The sequence below is a fragment of the Pyrus communis genome, chromosome 3, assembly GCF_963583255.1.
Source record: "Pyrus communis chromosome 3, drPyrComm1.1, whole genome shotgun sequence".
Lineage (NCBI taxonomy): Eukaryota > Viridiplantae > Streptophyta > Magnoliopsida > Rosales > Rosaceae > Pyrus > Pyrus communis.
Window position 1 is genome coordinate 26,423,047 of NC_084805.1, and position 12,709 is coordinate 26,435,755.

The following is a 12,709-nucleotide window of genomic DNA, read 5'->3' on the forward strand; positions in this document are numbered from 1 at the left end:
ATAGTCGCTGATGACTGCTGGTCTGTTTCATATATATGGAAATAAGATGTGAGACCCACCAACTTCACATGAGGGACGCAAACAATTTGTGAGATCCATTGCCAAGAAAAGTAAACCTAATCAAAGCCATCAACGTCAACATGGGGAGGCAGACAATTTGCTAACAAATTTAAGTTTTACATATTCAAGAGGTTTCAGTTATATGAAAAAGAACTTACGTACAATTGTGACGTTAAAGATATATCTCAAACTAATTACTCGATGTCATATGAGTAAATTAATTATGTCATCAATCTAGATATTTCAAAAGGGAGAATACCTAATTAAATTAGTGTTTCCTAATAAAACAACTATAAATAATATATATAGGAAGTTGAAACTAGAAGAGTGTCAATCTGGGATAATATAATTGAATGAGTACTACGAGTATTTGACCACACAAAAAAAAAAGTAGTATTACGAGTATTAATCTCAAATGGAAATGTTTAGAAGGACAAAATATATCACAAAAATGGGTTAAAAACAACAAATACAGAAAAGAAACTTATGAGGGCTAAGCACTATGCAGCTTGACACCTAACATGATAGGTTTGAGATACTTTCATTTTAACGATTTAGACACAAGTATAAATTTCTCTCGTTCTTTCTAAGTATACATATAGGGATATTTATTATATTTCGGCTCTTACATTAATATCGATTCCCATCAAATGTGTACGTACTAATAAAGTTACTATATCTGTTTAATATTTTGACTTAAAATAATCATGGACGAGCTAGAGAGGTCTATTGTGCTTCAAAAATATCTTATCTCATGAAAGATTACTGAGAAAATGACCTGGTCAATTAATTCACAAGAACAAGCCTTAATATAATGTATGTTATTCATTGGGCGCACATGGTGACTGGTGCAATTAAATATGCACTTCCAAATTCCAACACGCAACGTTTTCAATAAATATGAAAAGGAGATGTGATATTCCCACATCTTATTTTACTTTTCATATATTTTTTTAATTTTTGGCCTTCTAATCAGATGAATTGAAGAAAATTAATTGATAAAAGTTAACAAGGGGTGTGTAAGAAGTAAAATGGGATGTGTGGATAGCACACCCCTATGAAAAGAGTTCAAAGTTTTCAATATTAGGAGAGAATTGTTATTTTCATTCTAAAAATCTCATTTGCCACTCCGAACTTTCTATTATTAGAAAGAAAAATACACTTGTGAGGGAGTATAGAATGAGATTTTTGGAGTGCTAATAACAATTTCCTATCAAGAAGGGAAAGGCTTAGGAGACTCTCAATATTAGACTTTCTATAAACTCTCTAGCACCTTATATTTTTAGCACAAAATTTTATAATATTAATATAAAAATTATATTAAAAATATAAAATGACAAAAAAAACTGTTTAAAATCCTACTTTTGAAAAAATCTCTTTAATATTCCCCTGTTAAGAATAGCAAATTGCTAAAAGCAAGTCTAGCAAGAGGCGGTAGGCACTTGGCATTCTCATTCCATCATCAATTTCTTATTGAGATCCACTTAAAAATAAATAAATAAATAAATGGAACATGACTGATGGGTATTAAAGTTCAAAGGGGTAAAGTGAAAAAAAGACGTCTGATGGAATAATGGAGAAGAAACCCTTTACTGTTTGTGAGTTCTCCGTGTTAGTTTAATGTGCAATTTCTATATTTATATTTTCTAAGGAGTGGATCCCAACTAGAATTGATGATGGGAAGTACATTTGTTCACCGTCGTAATTATATGCTCATTATTTATTTAATCATCTGTTATGTGTTTTTGTATTTAATTTTAATTAATTTTTATATTAAAGGTTACTTTTTTAATTTTGAAATAAGTGAAATAACATATGATAAATAATTTGATATATGGTAAACATACAATATAATTATAGTAACGCGCAAAAATGCTCATGTTGTTGTGGGATGAGAATGCCACCTCCTGCTTTGCTAGGAGTTTTGCTAGACGTGCTTTGCTAGCGAGTATTCTCTTAGGAATAAAGGATGAAGTAAAGTGGAACAAAGTGTTGGAAATTTTGAGTAGAAATTTTATTGTTCTACATTGGGCTTTCTCAAAAGGTTTCCTTATTTTATAAGGCTTTGTCCCTTATAGATAGTGATTGGAGTGATGGACTATGGAGGATGAAATTGGGCTTACCCTTGAGGTTGGGTTTTGGGGTGTACTAATTAATTAATAATTAATATATATATAATTATTTTTAATTAATTTCAAATTTAATTAAATTATTTTTTATGAAAAGACTCATCCTTTCAACTGAAGTCTGAGAGCGTATGAACATATCTGAGAAACAGATGGAGCAACACATCCTTTGCGTTGAACAGTAACCTCCCAAACAGACATATGCTCACTATAAATACATACATCTGCATATCATTCAATGCATTGAAAATCATCAATCCTTATATACCAAGCATACTGAGAGTACCACAAACAAATTCGTCAGAAGTCTAGTTTTCCCGTGCTGGAATTCTAACTTAGATCGTTGAATCCTGATGAAGCAGACGTCCATAGAACTACAAGCACTGAGTAGGGACGAAATTTCTGTTTCAAGGTCATTGCGGTACGCAAGCCTCGATCTTCTTTTTCTCTGCTTAAATAATATTTCATCTTGTTTATTCTTTGTAATATATTTATTCGCATTTATTATTAGCATACATAAGTTTATCATAGATTGTTGACATATCTCCAACACAAAGTCTCTGTTGAAAGTTTCCAAACACTCTACAATAATGATCAGTATATGGTATTGATTATCAGTGATCATATACTCTATGGTAATGTGTTTTTATTATTTTATGAGAAATGGTAAAGGGATTCTCTTAAAAGTAGAACTCTTTATGAACTCCCAAACACCTCATAATTTAACGTTAATTTTCGTGTCAACATTATAAAACATTGGGCAAAAAACATAAGGTGATAGAGAGTTCATGAAGAATCATACTGAGAGAGACTCTTTAATATTTCTCTTATTTTATATGTTTATCTAATATGAATATTGTGTGTGTTTTTATGCATACGATTACCAACCGGGATTTAAATTTGAAATCACGTTGGCATTAGAAGAGAACTATTTATAAATTAAGAGCTAGTTGACTTGTTACAAATTCGAGACATTACACAAGCGACCGTGATAAATAATTGAGCCAGAATGACCAACTTTCAATATTCAACCTTTCCTCCCTGCCGTAATTCCTTAGAATTAAAATCATGTGAAGTGGAAACATTGATAGCTTGATCTTGACAATTATATACGTAAAGATTGAAGGACTGACTTTGAATCACTTAAAAATTACTGTCTTTTTTCTTTCTCCACTTGCTCAGCTTTGTCACATAAAGCTTCTACTTCGCGAATATATCAAACCGTTAGGAGGTAGCTGAAGCTTTGATATTGCAAAGTGATAGTACTACTTATCATTACTCAATAGCATTTGCATAGTTGAGAGCATAACAGGTTTACATATCTAAGAAAATGTGCTACTACTATGACCAATTTTATAGAGATCTGAGGACGTAGTAGCAGAAGAATGAATCAATGTTGCATCTGATGAACCAACAAGGCTAGGAGTTTCACTTGTACTCTGCTGTGCAATCGGATCAAATGGTTTTCTCAAGGATGCTAACCTCAGTTCATCGCTGTACATACTTGGGTTCATGACCGATTCACAAACTGGGGTTCGTCCTTCGAGCATGCTCACTACTTCAGACATTGTAGGCCTGAGTGCTGGTGCTGGATTGATGCATAAGAGAGCTACCTTAACCATTGTAATCACCTCTTCCTCATCGAAATCGGACCCCAACCTTGGGTCCACTAGCTCTATTAAGTTCCCCTTTTGTTGTAATACAAGAGCCTGAAATAAGCAGATAAAAGAGGACTAGGCGAGATTAGATCCTCAACCTTGACATGTACTCACGGTCTTAGAATGAAGATCTTACCCAATCCAGAAGGCATACGAAGTTCTCATTTCGTCGATATTTCATGTTGTTCTTTCCAGCAACAATTTCCAATGCAACCACACCAAAGCTGTAAACATCTGCTTTATATGTCAAATAACCCCATAGTGCATATTCCGGAGCCATGTATCCTCTGCACAGTAAATTCAGTTTCAATTAAAGACTTAGATGCAACAGAAGTTTGCAGCGACATTGCAATAAATAAGAATATAGAATATAGTAGCAGCACGCTTACATGGTTCCAGCAACTCTGGTGCTAATGTGGGTGTTCTCTTCTTCGTCAAGTTTGGCCAAACCAAAGTCGGAGATCTTTGCGTTGAGGTCTTGGTCTAGCAGTATATTTGTAGTTTTAATGTCTCTATGTACAACCTTCAGTGCCGACTCCTCATGCAAAAAAGCCAGACCTCTCGCTATATCTATGCATATTTTCTCCCTCGTAGGCCAATCCAGCCTTAATGGACCTTCCTCTGGGCCTGAAGCAAACATGAATTTCCAGGTCATTTTAATTCACCATTCCTGTGAAGTTTTGTTACTCAACTTGGTAATTAAACTTACCGAACAAAGTATGTGCCAGGCTATTATTTTCCATATATTCATATACCAACAATAATTGGTTTGATTCAATACAACATCCAAACAATCTAACAAGATTTGGATGACGCAAGGCAGATATCATGCCTATTTCATTCACAAACTCCCGGTTTCCTTGCTTTGATTTTGATGATAGTTGTTTAACCGCGATTATAGTACCATCCACCAATACACCCTGCATTTTACGTAAAAGCCAAATAGTTAACTGACGACATACAAAAATAGAGGAAAATACGCGGGTTGGAATTGTACGGCACCTTGTAGACAGACCCAAAACCGCCTTCTCCAATTTTGTTTTTTGGATCGAAGTTATTAGTGGCAGCTTTAATTTGCCTGAAGGTGAAAAAACCAGTTTGCAGATCCAGCCCTCTTAGAGCTGTCCAAAGAACAACGTCAAAATATTGGTAATATCTTATGCACTTACAATACTTCTTTTGAACTTAATTAGAGCCTGAGAGTGTATTCCCTAGCAACATGGAATTTGAAAGAATGAGACCAAGGTACTGCATGAAGCTTTCACAGTAGCTTAGTAGTACCTTTTTCCCTTGATGTCTTGCTATCAGGACAACATCTCCACCAAAGAATGCCTAAAGTCAAGAAAATGAGGCACACAACCGAAGCTCCAACTGCAGTTCCAACCACAATAGGCATCTTGCTTTTGCTACTGCTGAGAGGAGGCTTGAAGTCTACATAATTTGAAAAAAGAAATGAAAAACAAAATCACGAGCGACATATAAAGGCTTCTTCTATCTATGATCTACAGCCATATATACATAGGGCACATCAATCCAAAGTAAACAAACTTTACATTTGATTACTTTTTCGACTCTAATTTAAACAAAGCTTTGGGTTGAGAGAGAGAGAGAGAGAGAGAGAGAGAGAGAGAGAGAGAGTGTGTGTGTTAAAAGTTCCAACTTTAGAAGATACCAGAGTCTACAGAGATAGCTGATATAAGAGGACCATATGTTCCTCTCTTTGGGGAAGTTGTTGTCCCTTTCCCTGACCAATGAAACTGGATCAGTAAAGTTTTATCCTTAACCTGAACTGCTTTAAGTTCCTTAATGACTACCCTGTCAACCCCATGTGCTTCCTTTTCTATGTCAAAATCCTTCCACACTAGTTTCTCCTGTAACAAACTTTATCAATCAGAGAATTCATCTTCAGTAGCATATAGAGCGCACAAAATAAGGTGTGATTAACTACCTGAATGTAGACATCAAATATCCGTCTTCCAAAACTGTAATATGATTTATTGCCTCTGATTATTATCTCTGCAAAGTGGAGTTTCACGGTATAATTTCCATTTCCCAGGCAGCGTGCATAATATGTGAGAGAAAGAGGCGATAGGCGTGCGCTCGTGTACAACTCCGAGTTTTTCATTTCAAGTATGGACATATTATTTGCTATGTAGGCATAAACCGTGGGTTCAACATCCCAAAACAATCCAGTGGAGCTGATTCCCCAGTTAGGTCTCACCGGAACAAATTTTGCATCACCCCCCAGGTCTCGATCATCTTCGAATATAATTCCTCCAACGGTGGTTTTACTTCCTCCACAGTTAATATGTAATGAGTAGTCCTCTTCAAAGATAATCAATATATATCAGTTATAATCAGATTATAGAAAAATACCCTTTCCCATCATTTCTTTGATGAAAACTGTAATTATCCCAGTTGGGTAACTAGAAAGTATAACTTACAATCATATTTTAAATCTAATAGATATGTTGTTTACCTTTTGGACACGAAACAGTTTCGAGGCACCCTCCAGATAATCTACATTAGTGTAGTAAAAATTAGCTTATGTAAATCTGAAGTCCACATAATGAAAAGGAAAAGAAAATCTCTTCACTGTTGAAGACTAATCAAGTTGGAAGTCTTACGAGTTGTTCCGTCCAGAAAAGCTTTTGAACAAGTTCCTGATATATACATGTGAAATCATCAGTTAGGTCCAAAAAAAAATTAGAGGTGACTCAGGTGAGTGAAAATAGTGAAATGTGCTGAGCATGTTAACTAAAAGAAAACTGTTCTCACAACTGTTCTCTACAAGTAGTTGGCTCGGAGGTCTGAGAAAAATTATTGTAAGAAAGATCTGTCTCGCTGCACACATACAGTAACTTTGTAAGCCATTTTATCGGCCTTATGGGCGCAAACAGTACGCCCAAAGCGTGTGTTCCCCTTACGTGTAGAACATTATAATGAATTTGAAGAATATATTGCCGCCGGATTCAATGGAAAACAAACTCAAGCAATCCGATAATATGATAGGGAACATACGTTCTAGTATTTGTCAAGATCCAGGCTGGAATAGACCCAGTGAAAGAGTTGCTTGTGAGATATCTATTCCAAAAACAATTACATGGTCACATTTAGTTATACTATATACTTACTGTTCCAGACGGGTGGTTACACGGACGAAATATTGACTATCTAAACAAATAACTAAGAAATTTTGTTGTTTCTTACATCCACTGCAAGTTTGACAGAGCTGTCATATTTGGAATATTTCCTTCCAATCTATTGAAACTGAGATCTCTGCAAGAAAATAACTAAAACTATGTTACATGAACCCAAAGCTTATTACTAATTGGATGCTTAACTGAAGAGAATGAACTCGTTAGCCAACTCGTGAACAAGAAGATATCAATTGAACAAGTAAAAAATATGAAAAATGAAGAACAGTAGTATCACAATATTTTCAAGTCTGTCATTGCTGCCATATAAGCAGGGATAGGTCCATATAAGTGACAGCTCCTCAACATTCTGCAACATAACCATAGATTAGCAAAAGTGCACTAAGTATTGATTAGTATAAAATTACAAGAAAATACAGTACTTTCACGACTTACAAACGTTGCATATATATCATACGACTCAAGGGTGGAAATTTTGAATCACCACTTTTTAGGTCACTGATCCTTCTGCATACATCACACCGTGAATCATTTTTAAGAAAAGGAAAGGAAAAAAAAGTCACCAGTGAGAGAGTTATGATAATTTTTTAAAGGCAGATCAAGGTTCTTTAGTGATGATGGAACTCAGAATTACATTCAGAACTCACAGTTCTATTAAATTACTTAAGACGGAAATGCTCGATGGAATTGGACCTTGGAAGCCACTAGCTTGGATCTCTCTGTCAACAACGGAATTCAAAACGAATAAGATGGTACACTAGAAAAGATATATGTCTTAAAAATTTTGAAGATGGAAAAGGAAAATCACTTAACAATTGTGAACAACAGAAGTCGAAACGGATAGACGTTACACCAGAAATTATATACCCTAACAATTTCGAATATGTAATAGGAAAATATTGTTTTTGCTCACAGTTTCCGAAGATGCTTCCAGCTTTGAAAAAAATCAGGTATTTTTCCAGTGAAGCTGTTACTGCTAATTCTACTGCATAAATGCAATTAGGGAATATAATAATCCGAAGATTTCTAACAGATTTACAACAAGAAAGAAAAAGGTACAAATACGTACAGTTCTGTTAACTCAGTCAGCTTAGTGAGAGACAAAGGCAGCTCTCCCGTGAGATAGTTTTCATTCAGAATGCTACATATAGACACCAATTTCAATTTATCAGTACTGGTATTTCTTATTCAAGTTATCTAGAAATTGCATAAAAGCTTACAGATTGTTCAAGTTAACCAGTCTCCCAAGCTCATGAGGAACAGTTCCAGACAACATGTTATTCTGTAAGTTCCTGAAAACATAATTCTCCTTCATCAGTCATCACAGTACACTAAACAGAGTTACAATTAATATGAGGTCGTAATGAGAGATCAAACCAGAGCATACATATATTTTAGGCTGGTAATGTATCCCAAGTAACCAGGGATCGGTCCCGATAAGTTGTTCACATTAATGGACCTGCATTAATGTATTCATTTTGTTAATCATAATTCAATTAGAAACGGCTAACCTTGAACATATATGAAGTTGACAGGTCACTTACAGAACTTCCAACTTCGTAGAAGCCCATTCACGCGGTATGGTACCGCTGAGGTAGTTCTGGGAGAAATCACTGTAAACAAGAGTAAAGATATTAGTAATCTTACGCCAACATTTGAGAAAATGATGTAAAAACACCTTTTTCAGACAATACATTTCAAAATATACGGCTGAAAATGTTTCCTTACACTTTCTTTAGGTAGGGTAACTTTGCAATTGATGGTGGAACTACACCAGCAAGATCTTGCCCCATGAGAAAACTGTATCACAAAAATGTCAAGAGCTCACAACCTTTAAACACTGAAGCAAAAGGAATCCTAATATTTTATATCTATCCTAATGAACAATGAGGGAAATTATATATAGCAACCGAAAATTCAGTCTTCGAATCCGTAATGTTATTACAAATACCTGCAGGCGTACATAAGGTTATCACAAAACAAAATCAAATTTTATGCCTGCATTATAGTGGTGAGCTGGTTCAGATCCGGTGACACTGCAGATGTACGGGACGAGCGCGCCCCTCTTTGTGGTTGTGGAGATAAGCCAACGGTGATTTCCTTCTCGGTTTAGTTGTGTTTTGTGTATATATGTGCCGCCTAGCAGTTTGTGTGGCCTCACTTCTTAGCGATAGCTTTTGTGTTCCTTTTTGGATATGCCACCACTGATCTATCGTGGAAATCTATACCGATAGTTTTTGTGTGTTTATTTGTTCACCGTGTTGCCATATAGGGGATTAATTAAGCGTGCTTGCGCGCTTATTCTCTCCAAATTAAAGATTTGGGTAACTGATAAAGTTATACCTGGTTATGGCACCCTTGTAATTATGTTGTAATATTTTTTTCAATGAATTAGCACTATGGCTTCTGTTCAAAAGAAAAGTTGGCATACATGTTGACAACATGGCAAAAACCATCAGGCGTGGAGCAGTTGCAGATGACAGTGTTGTTGTAGAGAGGCAAGTTATCAGATTTTGGTGTAGCCCAATTTGTGTCATTGATGCATGGGTCTATGCTGAAGTTCCAGTCTTTTTTCCCAATTTGTTTAGCTATCTCCTTTAGTGTTTCCACTGCGCCCACAAATAAAATCCATTAGAAATTCTATTTTACTAAAATGAAACACAGAGTTTATTCAAGAACCAAGGGAATTCATATAGATTTTTTTTGTAGAAAAGTACACAAGGGGAAATCATATAAATTTTTTTTTTATAGAAAAAGTACACGTTTAAGAAAATATAATTTTTTTTAAATGGTATGTAGTTGAGCAATAGCAAAATTCTCAATCAATGAGACCAACTTTGGCACTGAGCATTATGATCTCTTCTATTCAACAACGTAAAATATCCAGACTTCCATATAAAAAATAAAAAAATATAATTCAAGAAAAAGTGAGGCTCCAAATGATAGATTTTTGGTATTACCAACTTGAATATTAAAAAAATGCCAACTTGAACAATTAATAAAAGGGATACTTTGGATGCGGTCCCTAATTCTGGGATACTTTGGATGCGAACCCTAATTCTTAACATTCTTTAATTAAAATCTTAATAGTATTCAAAGTTTGATCAAGATCCCTAGACTTTGTACACCTCATTATATTACTATTAATAATTATATTTTTATAGTTTTGACATTAATTGTTTGATATTTTATGAGATTTATTGTGACATCCCACATCGTCCAAGGGAGTGATCTTTTTATGTATATTCTCATCCCTACCTAGCACGAGGCTTTTTGGGAGCTCATTGGCTTCGGGTTCCGTTGGAACTCCGAAGTTAAGCGAGAAGGGGGCTAGAGCAATCCCATGATGGGTGATCCACTGGGAAGTTGCTCGTGAATTCCCAAAAGGCATCGTGCTAGGTAGGGATGGGAATGTACATATAAGGATCACTCCCTTGGGCGATGTCGGATGTCACATTTATAATCCTATAAATTTAAAATCTCTCATTATAATACTATTAAAAACGGTTATAATAAAAAAATTCAAACATTTTGATTGAATAAATGGATAAAAACTATGTAAAAATAAGAAATAATAAATGGCAAAAGAATGTATCTATAGTGTTAAAAAAATTGGTACATTTTACAAAAAAATTGGTACATTTCACATATAACAAAGTGATACATTAATAAAGAAGAATGGGTACATTATAAATAAATTAGGGTACATATAAAAGATTAAAAATTATGAGTACAAATGAATTTTTAAAAATATAGGCGCTAAAAGAAATTAATACATGGGTACAAAATAAAACTAAAAAGAAAATACTACAAATTAAAAAAAAAATGTTGCAAATTAAAAATGGGTACAAACTAAAAATATAAATATATGATACAAAGTTTAGGCATAAAACATAAATATACCATATGTAATTTTTCTATCATTGATTAAATATACAATGTCACGTGACGGTATACACATGGGTACCAACACAAATAAAACTTTAAAAAAAAATGGGCACAAAAAGAAACTAATATATGGGTACAAATAAAAAATGAAAAGAAAATTGGTACAAATTAAAAAATATTTGCAAATTAAAAATATGTCACATCCCGGCCCGGGACGGATCACTTCTTGGACTCGCTCCATCATCGAAGCACGATATTGTCCACTTTGGGCTTACCATTCCCTCACGGTTTTGTTTTTGGGAACTCACAAGCAACTTCCCAGTGGGTCACCCATCATGGGATTGCTCTAGCCCCCTTCTCGCTTAACTTCAGAGTTCCTACGGAACCCGAAGCCAGTGAGCTCCTAAAAGGCCTCGCGCTAGTAGAGATGGGAATATACATATAAGGATCACTCCTCTGGGCGATGTGGGATGTCACAAAATAGGTACAAACTAAAAATAAAAATATATGATAAAACATATAGTCATAAATATAAATATACTAATTGTAATATTTTTAACACTAAAGGAATATATTTAAAAATAAAAATATTTTATTATTCAAATAATTAATGATGTTATTAATACCCAAGGACCTTGATCAAAAATTCAAAATGAATAGGATTTTAATCAATGGAATAACAAAAAAAAAGAATGTGAACCTAGTTTTCCCTTAATAAAATTACCAACTTGAACAATAACAAAAAGGGAAATGGTTTTCGAGCTCTTATTGTCTGTCCTTAATTATTTTTTTATTTATTTAATCTAACAACTTATAGAAACAAGAGAATTGACCTAGGATTGCTCTTACACTGGTGTAGTCTCTACCCGAACAGTTTTGAGAAAGACTAAAATCTTCTACAAATTCTCTAATCAAAGAGGAAAACTATTGCACTGAGCTTCATCAATGATACAGTATTTTCAGTTTTTCTAATACAATAAACAAAATAGTAAATTAGAAAGAAAAAAACACTTACCACTACATATAAAATATAAAATAAAATGATTCAAGAGCTCAACTAAAGATTAAACCCCTTCATGAAAATCAACTGGCAATATGAGAAAGTAACTCAACTCTTCGTAAACACGTGCAAAACCTCCTAATTCCCCGACGTGGATTTCACTTGGTCAATAGAATGACTTGTACATAAAATGCCCTTGAATAAATTAAGAAGTGAAAAAGAAAAGAAGAATAAGAGTGACTTGCTACCTTCTTTAGGATCAGATTGAGACTGTGCTTCAATTTTGACTGTTGATGATGAGGAGAAGCAAAGGATCAACGTGAGCATGATGAGAAATCTTGCCATTTCCTTCTAGCTAGCATTACATTTGATATGAGCCCCCAACCCAACCCACCTGACTTTATAGCAAATATCATCCAGTTATTCCTCTGATCAATTTCAATCTTGTCAATTAATAAAGGGTCCCTCCTCCCGGCCCTTTGATTAGAAGTTAGAACGTACAAATACAATTTACGTCATTGACTTGCAAGTCGTTCTAGGTTAGTCACCCAGTTCTTCACATTATTGTCCAAGGTGTTTTCTTTATCCTTTTTCAAAAGACTTATTTTTAGCTATGCCTTTGGAACTCTATTTTGATCTCAGTTTGCCCTCTATAACTTAAAAGTCACTACTTTATTTTCTGAAATTCAAAATTCGTTTTACTTTGACTTGTGGACTCCCTTTTTTGTCTAAAACTTATAAATCGTCTCTTAAAGCATTTGTGGAACCAAACACCTAATAAGATTATACTACATGTACCATAGATTTGATTATAAATTT

At 34.3% G+C, this 12,709-nt stretch overlaps 1 protein-coding gene across 1 annotated transcript; it reads right to left on the reverse strand.

Moving 5' to 3' along the window:
- Window positions 1-3,097: 3,097 nt before the first annotated feature.
- LOC137727422 (probable leucine-rich repeat receptor-like serine/threonine-protein kinase At3g14840) lies at window positions 3,098-12,450 on the reverse strand. Its single transcript, XM_068466285.1, has 24 exons — window positions 12,139-12,450; window positions 9,434-9,611; window positions 8,731-8,802; window positions 8,547-8,615; window positions 8,390-8,461; window positions 8,223-8,294; window positions 8,072-8,143; window positions 7,916-7,987; window positions 7,650-7,721; window positions 7,438-7,509; window positions 7,280-7,351; window positions 7,055-7,123; window positions 6,866-6,928; window positions 6,623-6,688; window positions 6,472-6,507; window positions 6,324-6,364; window positions 5,793-6,169; window positions 5,517-5,715; window positions 5,126-5,275; window positions 4,847-4,965; window positions 4,554-4,764; window positions 4,234-4,471; window positions 3,981-4,131; window positions 3,098-3,895 (listed from the first exon to the last, which is right to left on the reverse strand). The coding sequence occupies exons 1-24, from the start codon at window positions 12,233-12,235 to the stop codon at window positions 3,509-3,511; spliced, it is 3,027 nt and encodes a 1,008-aa protein (XP_068322386.1). The 5' UTR covers window positions 12,236-12,450; the 3' UTR covers window positions 3,098-3,508.
- Between the last annotated feature and the right edge of the window lie 259 nt (window positions 12,451-12,709).